This window comes from Melanostigma gelatinosum, assembly GCF_949748355.1.
Source record: "Melanostigma gelatinosum genome assembly, chromosome: 8".
Lineage (NCBI taxonomy): Eukaryota > Metazoa > Chordata > Actinopteri > Perciformes > Zoarcidae > Melanostigma > Melanostigma gelatinosum.
This window is the reverse complement of record NC_136641.1, coordinates 13,834,923-13,856,358: the sequence shown is the minus strand read 5'-3', so window position 1 is coordinate 13,856,358 and position 21,436 is coordinate 13,834,923. Positions and strand designations below refer to the sequence as shown.

Genomic DNA, 21,436 nt, shown 5'->3' with positions numbered 1-21,436 from the left:
AGATGAGTACTTTACTTTATAAAGATTTTGAAGTTCTTGCACTTCGGCATTTTTATTTGATGCTACTTCATACTTCTATCACATTTTATTTCAAAGTTAAATAATGTAATTCTTGCTAAATACTTTGCAGATTCATATTTTATATACAAACTACATGATGCATTTAGAAAATATGCTACATTTGTATATAACCCTAACCCTAACCCTAACCCTAACCCTAACCCTAACCCTAACCCTAACCCTAACTGCAGCTACCAAAGTATTGATAGAAAGCCAATGGATAAGACTCATGGGACATCTAAATGAATGATTCACTGAACTAACCAAAAATGGGAGTGAAGAAGTTACCACAAACAGCCTTGAGTCACTTAATAAAATTTAATTGACAGGTTTCAAGAATGTCCAACCTTTTTTCCATTATAAAAAAAACCCAAAACATTGCATTGCTGCATCTGATCGGTAAAAAAAAAAAGAAAAATCTATTATCTACAATGAAAAAACAAAACACGTAGGTGGACTGACTGATGAAGAGGTAACTACATGGATAGAATGTGTAATGTGATTAAACATCAAGTCACTGTTTTCCTACAAACACTGTCTAACCACGAAATTGTATAAAATGCATCCACAAAATGGGGCAAATTAGTAAGTACATCCGTTACACACTGGGGAAGAGAAGAATGTCTGTACATTATCTTCACATTAGTATCACATTTCAGTTTTTGCTCAGTGGACGCAGGTTGGACTTATGATGCGGAGTCCATCCCCCACAGTACATGGGGTTTCAAAAATGAAAAGTCAAAATAAAGGCTATCACATTATAGATACAAGACACCAATGCTTAACGAGTGTCTCTGAAAACAAATGTACCATTTACAAAAACATATTTAAAGAATTCACTGGTGACTCTTTTTACAGACCAGGGTGTGACATCAGCTGTTGTCTGCTCTGAGGGACTTGCCCTGGTTACCTATAACTTCATGCATCATAATTGTCTAAACAAATCCTTATGGAAAAAAAAAAATAAAGAGTTAAGAGATAAGCTGAGGGTGGAAGCATCTTCCGTTTCAGAGAAGAAGACCAAAACCGTCAACAGTCTTAGCAGCCACATGGTCAGCTCCCTGGAAGACCGGTGTCGGACTGGAGCGATAACAGAAGAAACCCAGCGGCGGTGCTGTGATTTGGTGTAAGACGGCGTGGCGGGAGGAAGGAGAAGTGAGAGCAGATGGTGCGGCAGATCAGGTGAGATGGGATGAAGAGCCTCAGGCAGAGTTCACAGACAGAAGAGATGATGTTGGCGACAGTGCTATGAGACTCGGATCATCTGAGCCACGGTCTCATCTGCTGCTGCCTGGGCTACCTCCTGCTGTTGCTGGAGGAGGAGGAGAAATGATCAATGAGGTAACCATAATACATCATGAGGAGATCTTTACAAAATGAGATATCTCCTATTCAAAAACAGTAACACCTGATTCCATACACATTTTCAAAAACCCTTCAAAGTAAGTTTTAAGTGCTTAGTTGACAATGTACAACATATTTATTATTACATTAGCTTGAGTCGGTATATATTTTTTATTACCTGTGCCAGGGCCAAAGCCATTTCCTCCTTGTCTTTAGGTGAAAAGAAACGTCCTCCATCTCCTCGCTTGCGCTGCATAGCGTGACGGTGGCGAGACTCGTGAAGGTATTTCTGCTAAGGAGTAAGTACAGGAGCATTAGTATTGTAACACTGAACACTTTGCACCACCTCTGTACCAGTACTGGTTGAAAAACACATTTCCGCACTTTCCTCTTGGCCTTCTCTGAGATTACATGGCTCAATACCACTAGACATACTCCATCACAGCCCAAGCGGCCTTGGGTCCCCTGAAAGGCGCTATATAAATTAAAGTTATTATTATTATATACAGCCCAGTATGAAATGGTAGATAGACAAATCATGTGCACTTGCATTTAGCAGGTAGTGAGGAAGAAGAAGCGTCACTGTGCCTGTGTGTGTGTGTTGTAAACCAATGCGTCTTACCCTCCTTTCCTTGGGGATCTTGCCCTCAGCCTCGAGCTTGGCACGAGCCTGTCTTCGCTTCAAGATGCGGTGGTACTGTTTGGCGTTGACGTACAGCGGTTCCTCCTCGAGCATCTCAGCCCCTGGCAGGGGAATTCGCTGCATTGTGGAAACTGCACCACCTCCAGGCACCATCTGATAGAGGGAGAGACACAAACAGGGACACCGTGTTTAAAGCATCTGACATGGAGAGCACGAGTGTATAGCAGCATGCGGACATAAACAAGTAGTTACTGTGCAAATACAGGTGCTGAATAGACTTCTCTACAGGCTGATACTGGGTGGAGTTATGCTGGGGATTGCATGAGTAAAGAACTCAAAGGTGCCCTGAAAAAAAAGTTGTCCTGCCCTAACAAGTGCAGTAGAGGTGAGGGAGATGTCAATCAACCATAGTCTGTAAACGCCCATACAGTCCTAAGAAGAGTGAAAATACCTATGTGGGACGACAGTGGGTGTTAAATAAACAGAGTAATATTCACTGCATTCAACAACAAAACAAAATCTAAATTTTTTATTTTGACAGCTGTTCCATCAAATATACCACTTTAGAAAAATAATGATGTGTCACCAAATAAATAATGAATCACATCAACACAATATGCTTCTACAAAAACAATATAAATACATTACGACACCCCATTTCTACATTTTCACAATGAAAGGCAGTTATGATTCTTACAAAAATTACAAGTTGAAAAACTGTATTTGGTGCTCTTAAAAAGGGACCTCCACCACCCTGTGTGAGTCTCGATCAACAACAACAAAAAAACAAAAAGGTACTAAGATGCTGGATACCTCTGCACAGGGTCTTACCATGACCATTCCACCTGCATTGACCATGTTACCAGAGACGGGCAGGGTGACGGTCACAGTGCCTTGGCCGCTATTAGTAGTGTTGGTGTTGGCACCCCCTGCCTGTACAATCTGGGCACCTGCCAAGCTGGAAGCCGGAATTGTGATCATTCCTGGAAACAGATTACGATCACAGTTGTTATGCAAAATGACACCTCAGCAGTGCTCCTCTTTAGAAAGTCTACAAAGCAGAAGGCAAACAGAAAAGGTAGGAGAAATCAGAGTTTACCCTGCTGCAGGACAGTGCCATCTGCATTGACCGGCTGGTAGACAATGGTCTGTCCGTCAGCCGTCTGTGCCACCTGTTGGCCCTGGACACTGATCTGCTGTCCCTGTAGGACCACAAGTAAGAAGAGAAGACACTCAATAATCATGGTAATAATTATTTGATTAAATGGATTTGCCGTTCAACTGGTCAGAGTGTAACACCTGGTTCTGTCCAGCGGTGATGGCCGTCTGGGGCTGCTGGATGATGATCTGCTGGGGCTGACCCTGCAGCTGGATAGTCTGTCCGCCCTGCAGCTGGATCTGACCGGGCTGCACCAGCTGGATCTACACATGGACAAAGTACCACCCATAGATTCAGGAACATCCTAGCCCAATCACAATGTGTTTCTCATACTAAAATATTACACCCAGCTTTCACATCTGCCAATAGCATTACACAGAGAACACATGTCCTTTAACAGGATAATGTGGGTCAATCTGAATACAGAACTTAATCTGGTAACTGAGCATCATCTCTTACCTGCTGTAATCCCTGAGCTCCAGATACAGGGACCTGCATTATGGTTTGCCCCTGACCCCCCGACATGGCCTGCACCATTATGGGTTGCCCTGATGATGTGATGAGCTGCCCACCGCTCACCTGGACCATCAGAGGCTGTCCCTGGACCTACAGAGAGTTACAGAAAGCTGTTACAGCACCACTGCCCGCCCGTGTTTGTTGCCTCAATATTTCCTACGTGTGACTCAAAAATCAAAAGCATACGATGTCAAATCAGGAACATCCAGGATACCACATCATGGATGAAATATGATGATTTGCTGTCATTTCTGTTTTGGGACAGAAACATGAAACTATCTGGTTCCATAGTAAATCCAAACTAGCTTATGTACAGTATATTCTATAAGATTTTTTTGTCATTAAGATGGGCTACAATTGCAAAATACAAAACCTCTTTATTCAACTGTTTTGTATTTATACAAAGTAGGATACTGCTACAGAACCAACAGGTTGTGAAGTTATTTTTAAACTTGATTTGCTTAAAAGGTACATGATTTGGAAAGATGTTGCCTTCCCATTAATTTGCATTCACTATGCAACTTGACAAGTATAAGTTGTGCAATTGGCATCCATCAATTAAGTGCGAGACCACAGTGGACAACTGAAAGCTTGTGGCAGCAGTTGTACCAGAGGGAAAAATGAAGCAATCCACAGCCATTTAGCAACTATACAATAGAAAAACATAGCTAGATGATGAGAGGTGACAGCCAATAATGAAAATGGATCCTTGCTGTTCAGTACTGGTTCTTCAGCTGACAGCAAAACACATCCATTTGACTCATGTTTCACATGTAACTTCCGTTCTCATTGGGAAGAACGTCGAACTTGCCAAGAGACAAAACACAACTCAGACAAACGGTAGTCATGAGAGCACAAGCAGGAACCCGAACAACACACTGTGCTGAGGAACATGCAGTTAAGGCAGCTGTCAGGCATGCCGGGGAGGGAGGATGAACCAAACAGCACATAGACGGGTCATGAAAAACAGCCCTGGTTGTATGGCATGCAATCCCGTAGGCCGTAACACTGTCATGACTCTGACACTGGGCGGCGGCAGTGACACCACTACCTGGAGTGTCTGCACCTGCTGGCCTGAGGCCGTCACCACTGGCGCCTCTGTTTGCAGCTGCACAGCAGTCACTGTGCCCTGTGTCTAAAGGTAATGCAGGATAATACAGTCTCAGACAAGTAATTAACAGGAGGGGGAGGGGGGGTTGATCTGGAATCCACTGGAACACTTGAATTATGGCTACCTGTTACCTGTGATCTCATAGCAGAGTGTTACATTGTTGGTGGTAAGACAGACATCTTCATCAAACCAACATTAATGAGAGTAAATCCTGTGCTCACCTGCTGTTGGATCTGTCCATTGGATGTCTGCACAACGATCTGCTCCCCAGTAGTAGTGGTGGCAGTGGTGTACTGCTCCATGGCTTGTTATTGTCACAACCGTCTCTAGAAATAAAAGACACATACAGTATTAGCTGACATTAGATGTAGGACTCTTAGTAATTCATTTTAAATGTAACATATAACCTTCTTGATCGTCCAGAAAAAAAACAAGGTATTTTCAACCGATCTCTAACGTTACTGCAGCCAACTCGTTGTTTTTATAACGTTTGGTATTAACGATATTTAAGCACGGCCTTTTTCCATTTCAACTCATCACGCTAACCGACGTGTGCCATCAATATTTCAAATGTTATGTCCGTAATGTGAAATGTTATGTAGCTAGCGGTGATGTAAGAACCACACACTGGGCTGCTTTAACTCGGTGTTTTGCTCACAGGATATTGCAGTTGTAGCTAATAAGGCTAGCGTGAGTTAGCTACGTACAGCGCGTAGTAAACGTTAGAAAGCACAGACGGGAGGCTAGTTAACAGATTGATAGCTAATGTCTGTCTTTAGGTTGGTCTGTTATTACAACGTTAGCTGGTGATAATGTGCTAGGCAACGTTTACTGATGGGAGGACATAGGCGTTAACACCCATCCCTTTGTCTGACGGTCTATATTTGAGCTAACGTTAGCTTAAGGCTGGTCGACCACCAGATATCATGTTTCCAGGAGCCAACGTTGAGAACAAGTTATTTGCAGCCCAACCGGCCCAAGGACGCAGCGGTCAAAATCAAACTGCCATTCGATTTTTTTTGCATTTAGCTGGGTTAGTAATTTGGTTGGTTCACGGCAAACCAATCCGTGCTGACAACTACCAATGGCTTCAATCGGGTCTCCCTTACCGTCTCTTCGCTGTCCGGTTTCCCTCTGATTGGCTCTAGTACAGCTCGCTAAAGCCCAATCAACAAAGTGAGCGGACAAAATGGCGCAAATGAGACAACGGCGCATGGGAGGAGGTGCGCAGCTGCGTGACACACGAACACGGGTGCAGAGCCCGGGGCGACCGGCAGATGTTGCCATTTTGATATTTTCTCTTTTCTTTGACAGCTCCCCTTGTGTTATATTATTTCCTCACCGTGTAGTTTGGAATTGAAATGGCACACGTACCTGTTAAATCGTGTAATGGATGGTGTTGAGATTCGTTTTTTTTTACAAGAGAACCTCTTCGTTTAGTTCAGGTCCAGCTAATAACTGCACCTCCATTCCGGTAGTGGGCAGTACCGCACCGTGGTTGTGTTGTGAGAGGGATGTTTGCGGAAGTACGTCCACGAGTTTCGGAAGTACCTAGTTTTGGTGAAGGGTACTTCTCTGTGATAACTGCATGGACATTGACATACTCTAGTCAGCACAAACAAGCAGGGGACGTGTTTCGGTTTGAACGAAGTTTGTCAGAGGGGCCCTTTGACGATTAGAAGTGCGTCAATGTCAGTGAACTTGTGTCTGACTGTTTGAGTCTCCTCTTTGGGCACAACTAGCCTCGGCTCCTGGCTCAAAAGTGGGACAGGAGAACACAGTGTGAACATGGCGCGACCTCTGCAGGTCCTCTCACTCCTCTCCAGGCTTGGCGCTCTGTGCGCGACGCCCTCAGTTTCTATCAACAGCTGTCGATCGGCGAGCCGAGGAGCCAACAGGGCGAGGATGGGACCGAGCCCTGGAGACAGAGACAGAGCATCAAACAGAGCTCACGGCGATGACATGTCTGTTGATGGTGAACTGGAGGATGTAGAAGACAAGCTACAGGCTGTGGTTGAGTAAGATAAACTATTATTCTAGTATAGGAATAACTTAATGTGCACTGTTTTGTGTGTGCTGCTTGTCATTTTAAACTACCTCTCCCATGTTTTTCAGTGAGGAGAGAAAGGGGCAGAGGACTTTAAAGTATCATATACTGAGAAGGCAGATGACTCCACCAGGAGCTCCACAGAGGAAGCTAACGTGGGATGCCATTCAGCAGATCAGGTGAGGTGCTTTATCTCAGTTCAACATAGACATAGCTTTTTTTGTCTTCAAGGTAATTGCATGAATGATGATTAACAATTTACTCAATTTGTAGATATCTGAAGCAAGAGCAACCAGATGAGTGGACAGTACAGCGCCTGGCTGAGGGCTACTCTGTCACCCCTGATGTCATCCTGAGAGTCCTCAGGAGCAACCACGTCCCCGCTGCTGATAGAAAAATAAAGCAGGATGCCAAAGTAATGTCTGGTCTCGGGCAGCCGGCGCTGCCTTCAGGTGCTGGGACAGAGCAGAATAGGCTGAAGCTGCCTGGACACCGCACATCAGCTGCACTCCCACCAGGAAGTAGAGAACGTGCAGTGGTGCCTGTGGCTGAGCAGACTGTGATGCTTCGAGGTGCCGGTACAGGATCCCTGGCAAAGATTCCCGCCCCTGCTACTCTGCAGGCCACCCAGTTCAGAGCTGGTAGTAAAGACGTCGCTGTGACGAGATCGGAAGAAGAGGATGGCGCGTCTAACACAAATCCTTCAAAGGATGACAAAGAGGACGAGGAGAGCTGGGATGGACAGCTGTTGACAGACAAAGAGCTTGAGGAGTTTATGGAAAAGCCTGACCCTGTGGTGCAAGTTGGCAATGAATTCTTTGATGGAGAGGGCAACTTTTTGTATAGAATCTGAGGACTTCCTGTGTTGAACTGTTGACTGACCATGTGTGATGTTCAGGTTGTCATGAGAATTATGCATCTGCTCAGTGACCTTCTAAACAGATTACTAAACAGGCAAAATAAAACAATTTTCAATGCATTTTTTCAACTCCGATTAAACTACAGTTGTACTTTAAGGATATTTCATCTGACAACCAGAATGTGTTTTGGTAACGGATCCCTTTGTAAACAATATTGTGTTGCTGTAAAATAAGAGTCGGGTGACAAATTGAGGAACTTATGAATTTATTGGGCAAACTCAAAGAAAATTGCCTCAGATATACAGAAGAGAAACAAAGCAGATACAAAGATGTAACCTTGTATATTTACAGACCCATCACAATGACTTACTAATTTATCCAGCAGTTTTAAACAGCAAGACAAATGTGATACTTTCACTTAATGCAATAAACTAGTATACAATAACTTGCCAAGTGTCTCCCAGTGAATAACAGCTACATAATAACCCTGTATCCACTGTTTTTAATCTCGTCCAAATTTCAATCAGAATTATGTATCATACCAAGACATGAAAGAGAGAATAACCAGGTTATTGTGGGCTGTTTTCCTTTACAAAGCTCTGTGGATCTAAATAGAGTTAACATGCAGTTTAATGAGCGCTCGTATGAAACATGTACGTCACTGCTCAAGGATTCAATTTAGGCAACAAGTGCAACTTCAGGGTGTCACTGACGTACTGGATGGAACTGGTTACACATTAGTTGATATAAATAGTAAAGGGATGCTGGCCACACATCGGGAGAGCCTCGCATCGTATCCTCACAACAGGCACTTGTATAACCACATCCAATTTTCTGCACGATGAATCTGCAAGTCGCAAATAAAACCTGCACGAGAGCAACGTATTTAACACAAGACAGACAAATAATTGTGCAACAAATGTTTGAAAGAAAGAAAAATAACTAAGACTTTGCGTGATAGAGAAGACGGATCTGTTGGGAGGCATTGATCAATCCAGTTGAGCTTTAAAATGACAGCAGTATCGGGATGATTCAAAAGAAGAAAAAACAGTTCACTTTGAAATAAAACGTTTTTTTTAACAACCCTGTTTTTTGTGTGAATTTGCTCCACCTCAGATGCAAATACCAATTAAAAACAGTCCCAACAACCACGTCTGTTAACTCTAAAAGGCTACTACACTTTTAATTGTGCTATACAACATTTACATGACTTTTCTTATTGCTCCTATGCTGCCGTCGCCAAATCACATTGATGTATTCAGTTATCTGAATCTGATGTCAAAAATATCTGCAGATATTTACTATCAAACTATAATTATTTCTGTCACTTCTGAACATCTTCGAACCACACTTTGTTAAACAAGTTCAAAAGTTCGTTAGTACAAAAACTGCTCAAATGATTATAAACACGACTTGTATATGACTACAGTGATTATTACAGTCTTGTCACGTTAATCATTCGGTCACATTTAGGAAAAATGTTAAAACTACAAACTCTAGGCCTACAAAGGACCTTGTGCTTTGGGCAGTTACAACTGCAGACATACATTTTTGAACAAATCCTGTCTTGAAACAGACACACTTTGCCCCCCGATACATTGATGTGTGACGTGTTTCACACAATGACATCTTCATTCACCAAACATGCCATGAGGATTATTTAACTTGCATGGACAATTTACTGAATCGAAACATTGTTATTGCTGTCAAAACTAACGCAAAAGGGACATTTCCACTTATGTCTTATTACGTCAACCGTGGGTCTAAATGCCATGGAGTAAATGTACGCTGGCTTGTATTCCAAATACAGACTACAACAGGGGATTTCACAAGTCAGTGCCCAGAGCACTGAAATTCTGACATTTACATAGTCTGGGCCGTATGAGGTACACTTCTTGACAAACAGCTACTTTATTAAAAGTAGGGATTAAGACTCAAATGGTTTTGGGAGAGTTATTAACCAACAGCAACCTTTTTTTTTTTTTACACCTACCATATTCATACCACATCAAAAAATGGCAAAGAAATACAGGCTTATGTACAATTGCATGAGAAAAAGGACAGAAGTGAGAAGTATTTCCAGGAGCGTTCCCAGGTGATGGGAGAGGCAGGACCCGTAATGCAATGGTGGTGGATTTATACAACTAGCTTTCCTTCAGAACCCATTACTCTGGCTCTGTCAGCAGTTCACATTACTGCACAAATTCTTTGTTCCCTAAAATAAATAACTTGGGAGAGTCAAACAGAATCAATAACTGAAGCACAAACACCACAACACCTCCCTCCTCAACTGTGGCATTAGTCCCAGGAAGCCTCCGTACATTCATTATACTTCACAGATGACAGCAGAGTGACGCAGACTCTTCGTCTGGTCGCTGAGGCCCAAGTTCACACTAGAAGGTGAAAGGAAGAAGTAGCTAGAGACAAAAGAGTGACAGCAGGAGCAGTGTCCGGCCTCGGGGAGAACTGGAAACCTGTTGCTCAGTTGCACGACAGGTTGTGCCTGCTATTCAAGCAGGTCCTGTGTAAAGACAAGAAAACAGCAGGTGAGCAAACGAGAAACCATTATGGTTATGTTTACACATGCACCTCACTGAGTTACTCTGGTGGCCTGGTTGTAGGGACATTTACGTTAATGTAGTGGCTTTGTAGCAACAACTTAAAAACCATGCTTTGAGCTATAATACTCGGACTTACTCTTGGACCGATTACTGTTGTATTAAAGCTTCACCTCTTAGAACATTATGTGACAAGCAGTGGGTAGACAGAAAAAAGCATCATTGTCCATTTTCGACAGTCTTGAATGCGACCGATTGTCCCGGACAATGTATCGGCTAATGATGGCTGATCACAGGTAGTTTGATATCGGTGTAAATGTCGGCTGACAATAAAAATTTCGGTTCAGAAATGCCAAAGTTTGAGGTCATTTAGAAACTGTGTCATTACAGAGTTTGTCCACCAGAGAGCGCCTAAAGAGTTCGGTCACATTGCAAGAATGAACATCCATTATCTCGTCATCATTGTGGACTATTATGTTGCTCTGTTTCCTTCTACACCTCCACTACTTATATAAGACAAGGTGGGTCTGCACAGGAGGAATGCACAATGGGACATCATGGCTTCATCACCAGGGTCCTTAATGTTTAATAAAGTGAAAACGAGGCTCATGACATGCACAGGTTTTCTTCCTACATCAATAAACCCAAACAAAACCACCGTCAGGGATGATTTAACAGTAGCACTTACTCTCTGGTGTTCTTGACAACATTGATTAAAGGAGTGTGTGTTGAGGATTATTTTTGGTCTGGTTTGGTTGTTTTCTATGTCTTGCTATGTAACTACTTAAGTTATCTGCATTTGTACATGACATCAAGCAAGTAGCAAGCCTTAAAGATAGGAAACATATGCCGTCGGTTCCTTTGCAAAACAATGGCCCAGTCTGAGAGGAAAATCTTGGTACCCGTGTTTCTATCTTAGCCCGTGTATGAGGGAGGAAACCGTGTCCACTGTACCTCATCCGAGTCGTCGTGAAACTCTATCTTGCCATTTTGAGTGTGGTCGGTCTCCAGCGGGTCGTCAATCCCATCAACAGCATTGTCCTCGACATGCTGCTGCAGCACCGAGTACCTGTGAACCAAGAACCTGCAGGGCACATTCAAAATATTATCAGGTCACCTAAAATCATGACTCAATTGCAAAAATACACTTTGCTATCCTGGACAGGTTTTGGTTTTGTACTAGACTATACACATGTGTGGAAAGAATCACGGACCTGCCACCACAGACATATTTCTTGACGAAGACAACTCCTGCTGCAATGCTCAGCAGCATGACGATGACTGTTATCACAATGGCTACAGACTTGGAGGAGCGACTGTCTATCTGTAAAAATAACAGCAGACAACAACAGTGGGTTAAAGTGGTAGTGCAGGAACATACTGTAGGCAAACACACAGCCTGAATGAATCTATAGTCATGACATTTTCCAGAAGTGGGCAGGAGTACTGACCAGAAGTTCAGGGGACACCAGGTCACTCACACACCTCTTGCTGAGGTCGATCTCTTTACGCTCAGGACTCTTTCCTCCCTCACATTTATCTCCAGGGATTTTCCTATAGCTGTGGACCAAAGACACATCAAGAGTTTGTGATAGTTAGTTGGAGGTTTGCAACTGTAACTGATGGATTTTTTTGAGTTTTGGCTCTTTCAAACAGAAATCAGTCTAAAACAGTTCATTGTTCTTACACCAATTGTTAATTTAAGCTGTATTAATGCAACAGCATACCCTTCCTACTGCACATAATGGTTTAACTGGATTGTCTTCTGTGCAACAATTATTCAATTTCTATTAGTTAGTCTGTGTGCAGTGAAGCAAACACGATTCACCAAGAATGTCCTTTGCTTTTACAGTCAGCATTTGTTCTTCCTCACTGAAAACATGAGACTCACCACTCTCACCCTCATCTGCTTCCTCTGACTGAACTCTGCATGACAACTACTTCCTCATCACTGAGAGCAATCCTCTGTCACAGTCTCTGCTATGAAATGTGGCAGCGGTGATTGCCTCGTACAATATAACATTTACACAGTATCTGTTTCAATATTAATATTAATTTTATTTTGAAAATCCCTGCTTTGATAAGACTCTTGGCAATACACTACTACACAATAACAATAAAAAAGGATCGAGCAGATTAGACAATTACAGACAAGTTGAAGCGAATCATGTAGCATTGATGATTAAAGAGGGTTCACTGACCCACTGGTCTGCAGTTGCTCCTCTTTGCCTTGCAGACAGAACTCAAGCAATTTGCCTTTCAGGTCCGGCTGCTCCACACACTCCGAGCTGTTCTCCTGACGGTAGTATCCAAAGTCACTGCAACGAGTCGGAAGATGCCACGACGGTAAGCAAGGGAGGAATAAATATCCAGAGTCACAATTCATTTTTACTCCAGTATACTTTTACACTGCTATTCAATACCAATTTGGCATGTTTAATGTGAACTCTTCCTCAAGTTACTGTATCTTATGTTTCATAGTACATCCATCCTGTATGAGCTGTGTCAATGTCAGATAAGGAAGTTAATCACATTTGAATGAGCAACCTTTTAGCTTTCCTTAAGTAGACCTTTACACCAGTAATTTGACTTCCAATAAAAGCAATTACAGCCCGTTTGCAGCACTTCTATCTCAACAGGATGTTTAGGTAAAAGTGAAGTATACTAGACAGAATGCATGCTAAAGGGACACCTTTCTCCCACAATGCAATGTACAAAGGCAATGGAGGAGCTGCTCACAGTGGAAACATTCCTATTTGTGAAGTTTAACTTGTGGCAACATTTCAAAACGACAGTGTGATGACATCTGACGTTGCACGATAAATTGATTGATTACATCACTTCCTGTTATTAAGTATGTCAGTTTCTTTGGCATACTAAATAATAAACTACACCTATTGGTATGTGGAATATACTGTACAGAATTGGTATGAGGTGTGGATGTGGGCCACAGCTCAAGTCTTACCACAGGAAGTCATCCAGGGTGCACAGACACAGGGATGGCTGGGTGTTAACCAGGTAATCTCGTCCGTTCCAGCAAACAGAGTCCTTCCTGAGACGCAGGAACTTCTCTTTGTAGCCCAGCATGCAACCATCTTTGGGGTCACTGATGTCATCCGAGTGGGCCAACCACTGCACATAATCGTTGTCCACACCTATGACCGTCAATATTTTGGACTCTGTTTACATATAACCTCAAACAACTGACAAGTTATCTTTAAATTTACACAAGTGTGCTAAAGTCAGTTTGTTGTATCAAACAGATTCTCATGGCACTCACAGTCTCTGGTGAGAAGCTCCCTGAAGTCAATGGTGGTGGAGATCCAGTACTGGCTGAGGATGGCGTCTCTGTAGCCCCAGACACTGACATTCATGGAGCGAGCGCCCGGCTCTGATGCCAGCCCAGTAAAGTAGATGGGGTCTTTGGTGAAGTTGTAAACACCCCAGCACTGTCCTTCGTCAGTAGAAAATCTGTCAGGACATCAACGAATGTGCAAAAATGAGCACGACCCAAATAAACTTTAAAAAGTAAGGCAATAACATATGAGAGGAAGTTGTATAGCTTGCAATTTAAATACAAATCTGAATATATGTAAATCACATAAAGATAAAAACAAACAGACTTCGTGTGTTACAAACTCATCTGTTCCCTCTAACTGTAACTCACTTGATGGTGTTGATAGGTTGGTTGGGGCTGTGCTCCACGGCAACCAACAGCCCTCCAGAGTCCAGAATAGCGTAGTGATGGGGTCCAAGCAGGGCCTTAATCCAGGTGTACCCCCCATCATCAGACACATAAACATCAGGCTTCATCACTGACATCGAATCACCAACACTCCCTGATGAGATACACAGAAATGGTGATATGGCAAAAATGTCTAGTTTAGCCAATAATGTATTTATTGATTCCAATAACTTCTACTTCATCTAAAAACACTGAATAATTACCATGAGCTAAGATGAGACCCACAGCGTTTGGTTCAGACAGAGGCGGCATGGGGACGTTCAGGTTCTTAGCAGTACTGTAGGCTGCGTGGATGTGGAGGCTGCACTATAGACGCAAACACAAGAAGCATTTGGTATCGGACTGTTAAAAGTCAAAACAATTACATGATGAAGAATTAATCAAAGCACACATTTTCCATCAAGACTGATCAGCTTTCTATGAAATTCTTTTTTTTCTCCCTTTACCTTGTCTGGGTCTTTGGCTGTAGCGTCACACTTGGTGTTGGCAGGTTTCCTCAGGGGAACCCATTCCCCTCCCTGATCAAAGGACACCACAGACTGCACAGAGTTATCTGGAACAAGAAGATAAGGACATCACACTAAGCCTTGAGCTGATACCCCTATCCAAACACCATGTGTGCAAATAAAGCTTAAAGGACTAATGGGTAGCACTTAGGAGGATCTATTGGCAGAAATGGAATATAATATTAAAAGGTATGTTTTCGTCAGTGTGAATCTACATTATTTCTGAGGATGTGCCCCCCTAAATGCCAGCAACAAATCCTGCTTGTTTTGTTGCTGTTTTGTGTGACGGTAAAATGTTATATACAAGGTGAAAGACAGGAGGTTATTCAACAGAAAATACAGTGAGCAGCAGACGTGATGGAGTCAATATTTAACTGGTGATGTGGTATTTCTGCTGAAGTGTCAGCCAGCCGCATCAGAGAGACGGCACATCTAACACTGAACTTCTAATTAAATATTTACTTAACGCCCTCTGGCATGTAATGGAGAAGTCATATGTGTATGTTTTTCAGAGGGGAATTTGAGTGCAGGCATACGTTTGCTATTCCTTTATCAAAGCACAGGCACATGAATAGAGCTACCTTCTGCCAGGACACTGGTGAGGAAAACTCCTCGCAGGGAGGTGACGTTAGTGAAGTCTGTATCGCCCCCCGTGGTGGAGTACAGGTGGCGCTCCAATGACTTGGAGTACACAGTGCCCCGGTCATCTGACACATAAATGGTGCCGAATCCTGTATCTGTATATGTAGAAAATAAACATAAATTAGTTCACACATACCGGTGAAGAAATTCAGATGCAGGGTTTCAGAGCTGGTCATTTGGAATAATGAAATATTGGCGTTAATATGGTGCAAGTTCTCTACATGACCATAAGGACATATGATTCACTTTTTTTTACATTACCTCCTGGTTCGTCCACATGCATGAAGACCATTTCATCGTTGGCTGACAGGATGGAGTAGAACTGCTCGTGACCAACAGGGGGCAGCTGGGCCATGTTCCACGTCTCACCCTGGTCCACTGACACATGGATCATTCTCAACATGCCCTGCAGAGAAAGAGGCAGGAAAGATTTTTAAAAAAGGAAATTATTAGATCAGTTTGGAGAGTAATTACCTCACGCTAAATGGCAGAGCTATGTATTTTGAGTGTAACAATATCCACATGAGCTCTCGATGGAGCGCACGTTTAGCAAACTATTCATCGGACTCTGACCATTGAAGTTAATACGGTCAGTTGTTGTTTTCTATGAATATTTCCCCATCTGATTCTCTTTTAAAATATGATACTTCCTTATATTTACTCATGGGTGATTTTACCAAATTACTTCTCTTTTAAACCAAACATGGCGATGGGAAGAATACCTATTCTATACCAATACTACAAAAATATCGTCCTCATGCTTGATTTGAAATGCCCCGTCATAAAAATGATCTAGGAGGTACAGCGGCCATGTCTCCCCTCACAACAGCATACTTTATTTCAAATGTAGCAGACTGAAGCTTTTTCTTACAAACACAAAACAATATTTTGCCTGTTTCTGTATCTGCAGGTGATTTGGACCAACTGTAGACTGACCTTGCCTGTCATAACAGAGGCAAACAGGAAGCGTCCACCCTGGCCGAAGGAGTAGATCTTACCGGCGACAGTCTTGATGTTTTTACCGTAGTCTGTCGACCTCTTCAGTTTCAGCATTCCCCGATCACCTGAAAAAAAACACATGAAAATTTATAAATCAAAGTGCACCCAAATTATTCAAATGTATAAGTTTAACCAATAATTATATACAACATTTAAGAGGAATATAGAAATCTTGAAAGCATTTGTCATTGCAATTTTTATGCATAATCCAATCCAAATCCAGTTAATCAATGATAAACAGAGGTTTCGATAAAAACATGTAGCCGCTTATCTTTGAAACTGCCTTGAGAATGTTTAAAATACATTACATTTCATGTGCTGCTCCTTAGAACATGTACACAAAAGTTGCACAGACCAAGTTTTTATTTCAGGTTTTGCTTAAAGAGGCGATCACTTACTGCAGGATCCGTTGTGATTAGCTGTAAAGAAGATGGTATTTTTTCTTCCCCTAGAATCAGAGTGCAAAGTACCAAAAATGTTAGATAAGCAGACACACATTTGAGTCCACAGACTCAAGGATATGTAAGCAAAATATAGACATAGACTGCTCTGTTAATAAGGCTGTAACAGCTCTCAGTGAGCTTTCATCTCAATAAACAACAAATCAGGATGGAAGAAATCAGCTCTCATACTGGATTATTTATGTATTCTCCATCTATTCCCATACGTTTTGCTTCATTGTGAAAGTAAGCATCACGTGACATGGCTTATCAAATGCCACCAGCATAAAGCCATGCCCTTCCTAAATATTTACTGTCTTTTGAGTGTTGTCTGCCCCAGTTGCGAATGACCCATTTTCCAGGAGCTTTTTCAGATCAACATCTTTGGGAAAGTATTAAAGACTATTTTGTACATACAGTTCACACAGACCTTGAAAATGGAGCTTTAAATGTGACTGAACAGATATCTAGAGCTGTTACTAAGTGACACATACCAGGAAGTTCCTCTAAAAACAACAAGAATGCGGCGAGGGCTTGGCCACACCAGAGCTAGTCAAACAGTCACTGATTGCTCTGCAATGCAGTTGTACTGGCTATTTTGCAAAGGTGGAACGACAATAAAAGTCGTTTGAGAAAAACTCCAAACATGTTGGCCTCAGGTTATTTAAGGTTATTATTAAGTCTCAGTGAGGGAGAGCAAGTTAGCATAACTGTGAAGGAGTCAAAACGTGGCTTAAAAACTTTACTTTAATCACCAGTCTGTCTTCAACTCCCTTTAATAATTAGGTTGTTGTAGGGAAAGTAAAGGAGGATGCAATGTCCTGTTTTGAAATCTTTACTGCATGTCAAACAAATAAGAATGCTGATCTTCCACGCCTCCCTTATCTCACCGACCACAAATATTTCCCTGAGACACAGTCACTTGGGGCTATTGATCAACATCACTGTTTGTTCATCGATCACCTGACGAAGATGCTAATCTATATTATAATCCTCAGTTTGTGTCGTTTCTTACCATTTCACAAGACACACCATGTCGTGGATCTTTTGCCAGTTGCTGCCAAAATCTTCAGATAACCAGAGTTCATTCTGAGGACAGAAAAAAAAAGGATTTGTTAAATTATGAAGTCCTGGTCCAACTAACACCACTGTTTACACGGCCCATAAAAAAAACATAGCCATGTTAATAAATGTACTAAATGTGCAAACAAATGATTGACCAACGGGGGTTTTCTTGCTATGAGGGAGTGAGATGATTGCGTTTACAACCTGCCATGAAAAAGGTCACTTGCCCTCTTAAGTTAACAACAGATGTACTATTACTAATCTGAGCTTTCAAGTTTATAGAATAACTTGCATTCAAACTGGTTGCCGTCTTAAAAAAAATTATAGCTCCTTGACATTCACTACTCACGCTGTTGCTGAGGGCCAGCAGCACATTGGAATTATCAGGGCTGTAAGTGATCTGCGTCAGGGGGATGAAGGTCAGGTCCCGGGGGGTGAAACTCTTTCCAAAATCATCGGAGACAAAGATCCGAGACCCATAACGTCCGGACACGTCTCCCGTCAGGATCACCTATAAGCCACAGCCCCAAATTCAGACTGATGAAACCAGACCTTAAAGGCTCTTCACAGAAGACACACTTTAGATTTATTGATGAGGACATTACATACTTTGCCAGAGTTCCCGATTGCGATGCCAAACTCTGATCTGATGAAGGTGTTGTTGATGAGACTGGTCACATCCTCGAATGACTTCCCGTAGTTCTCACTGGCAGACAAATGGTTCCAGTCAAATTAGATGCAAAACGAATACAAATTATGTTGTTTTTCCAACAGGCGAGGTTGTGAGACTTACCTTCGATAGAGTTTAGACTGCCCAAGCCTTACCATGAAGAAGGGCACCTGAAAAGTCGTCAAAGCCAGGATGACCTGCCGAGAAAAGGAGGTTCAGCTTGAGGAAAGTGAAGGATATGGATCATTTATTAATATGCATGATGAGAACCTGATGTGAGGGAACTCGGAGTGTGATCTACCAGGTTCTTTACTACTCTGTCACTTCCATACAGTTCACTGAATGGTCCAGCCAAGTTTGTCCCGATCATGTCAGAGGAACAGCACAGCATGAGAGACATGTTCGGTGCAAGTAGATTACAATATAACACTCACCCCTGTGCCATCTCCAACCCAGGCCAGCGACACCGACCCACTCAGGTCATTGAAGGTAAACTGAGAAAAGATGTAAAACACATTGAAGATTAAACAGGGTAAAAAAGCACAGCACCAATTGAGCAGTATGTCTAAATAGCTGTGTGAATGACACTAAATTAAGTGAGGATTTTGAGTCTAGTTTGCAAGAAGGGATGAACCGACCACATCAGACCAGGAAAGAATCCCGGCAGGCACAAGACTTCTGAATACAGCTGCTGAATACGAAAAAATCCCTGAGATCAGACTTTACTTTGACATTAGTTTTGTGCAAATCAAGTAAATTAAGCTTGATTTTTATTATCGGGTAGTGCAGCTGCCTGATATAAAATGATTGATTCTTGAAACCAACTCAGTGGCCCAATATTCTGCAACCATGTGAACATTCACGAACTGTTTAGGGCAGGTCTCTTTCAGTAGCTCATGCTGTAAGCAGCTCCAGTACCGATGGGACCTGCAACAGAAACCTCAAGGGGAATGACGAAGCTGAGCCTCCAGAAATTCTGTCGACTTTAGATTACCGGGGCCAAGCATACAGAGACTGCAATGCAAAGTTGATCACATGGCAATGAAGAGCTCGGCAAATAAGCTGCACTGCATCGTTAGATATATATATATATTACATAAAGTGCATTCATTTGGAGGTTTTTACTTCCTGTGCTACAACAGTGAAATCTATTACACATCTGGGGAGACCAAATACAGCCTTCTGTCCTGTCCAAACACAACACTGAAGCCTCTCTGTGTCCTAACAGAGTTCCTGCCTGCCAATGCTAACTGCTTTCACTACCACACAAACACAGCTTTTAATTAGGCTTATTACAAAACAGCTAACACACAGCCAGTCACATGGATCCCACTGGGCCAATTTCCCCTGTAACCAGATTTACTCTCAATGAGGCGCAGAGAAGTGGCATCCTCAAATACAGAATACAGCCGCTTCCTTGAGAAGAATGAGATATAGGTCACGGGCATAACTGGAGCATTTGAGAGGTAAAACCAGTCTGGTGGAGCCTGAAAGCTCAGTGGAGCCTACGCAAAAGAATGAGGAAAATAGGCGTCGTTACAGTTTCACTACACTGTATTTCACTGCACCAAATGTTAAAGAAAAAAAACATGGCAGGGCGAAACTGGTAGCCAACAGAAAGCCAAGGTGGTATATTTAATGGCTGTTTGAGGTGTAAAGACTTGGACTCCGCCAGTCATGTTGATTCTTTAATTGTGTGTTTTTGTTGTAGCCTACAACAGGAAAAAAATGAATCTACAGCGCAATGTATCTTGTATCTAACTAGTATCTCGGGCTTCATCGCTGACAGTTGAATGGAAAACAGCCCATCAGTAGGCAGGTGTCTCCGCACACAGAATAGCTGATTAGGCCTATGAGTGCACCTGTTTAGCACCTGCGCAGCATCTTGTCTATGCTGCTCATTTCATTGTCAGACGTGTGAAGCGTAACCGGACCTCTGTTGGTAACTTACAGGGTGGGTGTTGTCTGCTAACTTGGTGTCATATCCTTGAAGAGCTTTGCAGTTGTCGCCCAGCTCAATGCTCCTTCGTTTTCTCTTGTGGTTTGGTGATGCAGCCAGCCATGCAGGCAGAGATCTCTTTACGATGTTCCCAGCTTTCTCTGCAATGTTTGAACGCTTCAAAAACGACTGTTCGGAGGCTTTTGATCCCAGCTGAAAATCTATACCGGCTGTGAAAGTGGAAAGAGATAACAGCAGGATAGAGCGCAGCAAAAGTCCCATCCTCGTTCCGGATGTCACTGGAAAATAAAACAAAGCAAAGACGGGAAAACACCCAAAAACCAGTCTTTGTTTATGCAGGTCTTTCCTACAAACTGAAGGTCGCTAGAGCTCTGCCGCGGATGACACCAACAACAGTAGTCCTACTGACAGCGATTATTTCCGGTTTTGACAACACAGAGCGCTTTCAAAGCTCCGATTATTTCCTCGCGCAACAGCGGAAAAAATATCAAAACAGAAATAAATCGCAATTTTGCGAAATTAACCGGAGTATTTGACACCATTCATTCGCGCTGCAACTCCTCAGCCAACATGATACACTGTAACGGCAAGGCAAATTGTGTCTGCGGGCTGCAATGCCCTATGTAGAGAAGAGCCGCTGTGATTGGCTGATCTTCTATTATGCTCCACCTATCCGCTGTTGATTGGCTTAATTCTGAGAGGGCGGTGTCAAATGGAGGCGTTTGCATATTAGCTGTCAAAGCTAGGTTGAGCAATACTATCACAAATACTCCATCCAATCTAATTTAAAGACCAAAATATCAAATTAATAAGCCAAATACGTTACTTAAAATGTGTTTAAAAAATAAAGTTAAATGTGTTTTTGCCATACGTCTGGTTTTTGTTTTCTCAGTTTATTTTCTCAGAGCCAAAGAAGATACAAAACTTGTTCCTCCTCATGTTAAGTTATTTGAATGTTTCCACCGGCCATATCATTTTTTGAAAACATTAAAAATACCTAAATACAACAATAACATGTGTAATATGTCCCATGAATTAAATGCATTTCTTCACACTTGTGCCACAGTTCACTTTGTCAGGAATTAAACATTTTGATCTGGTGTGATGCTGG

General features: G+C 42.4%; 3 protein-coding genes across 9 annotated transcripts; 1 reads left to right on the top strand and 2 right to left on the bottom strand.

The window, feature by feature from the left end:
* Positions 1–363: 363 nt before the first annotated feature.
* Positions 364–6,190, bottom strand: nfyal (nuclear transcription factor Y, alpha, like). 6 transcript variants are annotated; one of them, XM_079273209.1, is made up of 10 exons: positions 5,943–6,190; positions 5,055–5,159; positions 4,771–4,857; positions 3,666–3,812; positions 3,347–3,469; positions 3,147–3,249; positions 2,879–3,030; positions 2,027–2,200; positions 1,583–1,693; positions 364–1,372 (listed from the first exon to the last, which is right to left on the bottom strand). In XM_079273209.1, the coding sequence occupies exons 2-10, from the start codon at positions 5,133–5,135 to the stop codon at positions 1,307–1,309; spliced, it is 1,044 nt and encodes a 347-aa protein (XP_079129335.1). In that variant the 5' UTR covers positions 5,136–5,159; positions 5,943–6,190; the 3' UTR covers positions 364–1,306. The 6 variants fall into 6 exon arrangements, with proteins under 6 accessions (XP_079129335.1, XP_079129337.1, XP_079129334.1 ...); XM_079273211.1 differs by having other exon boundaries at positions 4,774–4,857; XM_079273208.1 differs by having other exon boundaries at positions 1,583–1,696; positions 5,943–6,188.
* ngrn (neugrin, neurite outgrowth associated) lies at positions 5,163–7,846 on the top strand. Of its 2 annotated transcripts, none has more exons than XM_079273230.1 (4): positions 5,163–5,268; positions 6,660–6,851; positions 6,949–7,059; positions 7,154–7,846. In XM_079273230.1, exons 2-4 carry the CDS (start codon positions 6,739–6,741, stop codon positions 7,731–7,733), a joined length of 804 nt encoding a protein of 267 aa, XP_079129356.1. In that variant the 5' UTR covers positions 5,163–5,268; positions 6,660–6,738; the 3' UTR covers positions 7,734–7,846. The 2 variants fall into 2 exon arrangements, with proteins under 2 accessions (XP_079129356.1, XP_079129355.1); XM_079273229.1 differs by having other exon boundaries at positions 5,164–5,268; positions 6,576–6,851.
* A 146-nt stretch (positions 7,847–7,992) lies between these two features.
* sort1b (sortilin 1b) lies at positions 7,993–20,890 on the bottom strand. Its single transcript, XM_079273207.1, has 20 exons — positions 20,317–20,890; positions 18,800–18,859; positions 18,489–18,562; positions 18,305–18,401; positions 18,045–18,206; positions 17,646–17,719; positions 16,589–16,638; positions 16,128–16,255; positions 15,453–15,597; positions 15,131–15,286; positions 14,490–14,596; positions 14,247–14,349; positions 13,966–14,137; positions 13,579–13,769; positions 13,264–13,453; positions 12,500–12,616; positions 11,750–11,858; positions 11,513–11,622; positions 11,253–11,382; positions 7,993–10,261 (listed from the first exon to the last, which is right to left on the bottom strand). Exons 1-20 carry the CDS (start codon positions 20,584–20,586, stop codon positions 10,247–10,249), a joined length of 2,460 nt encoding a protein of 819 aa, XP_079129333.1. The 5' UTR covers positions 20,587–20,890; the 3' UTR covers positions 7,993–10,246.
* Positions 20,891–21,436: the final 546 nt, after the last annotated feature.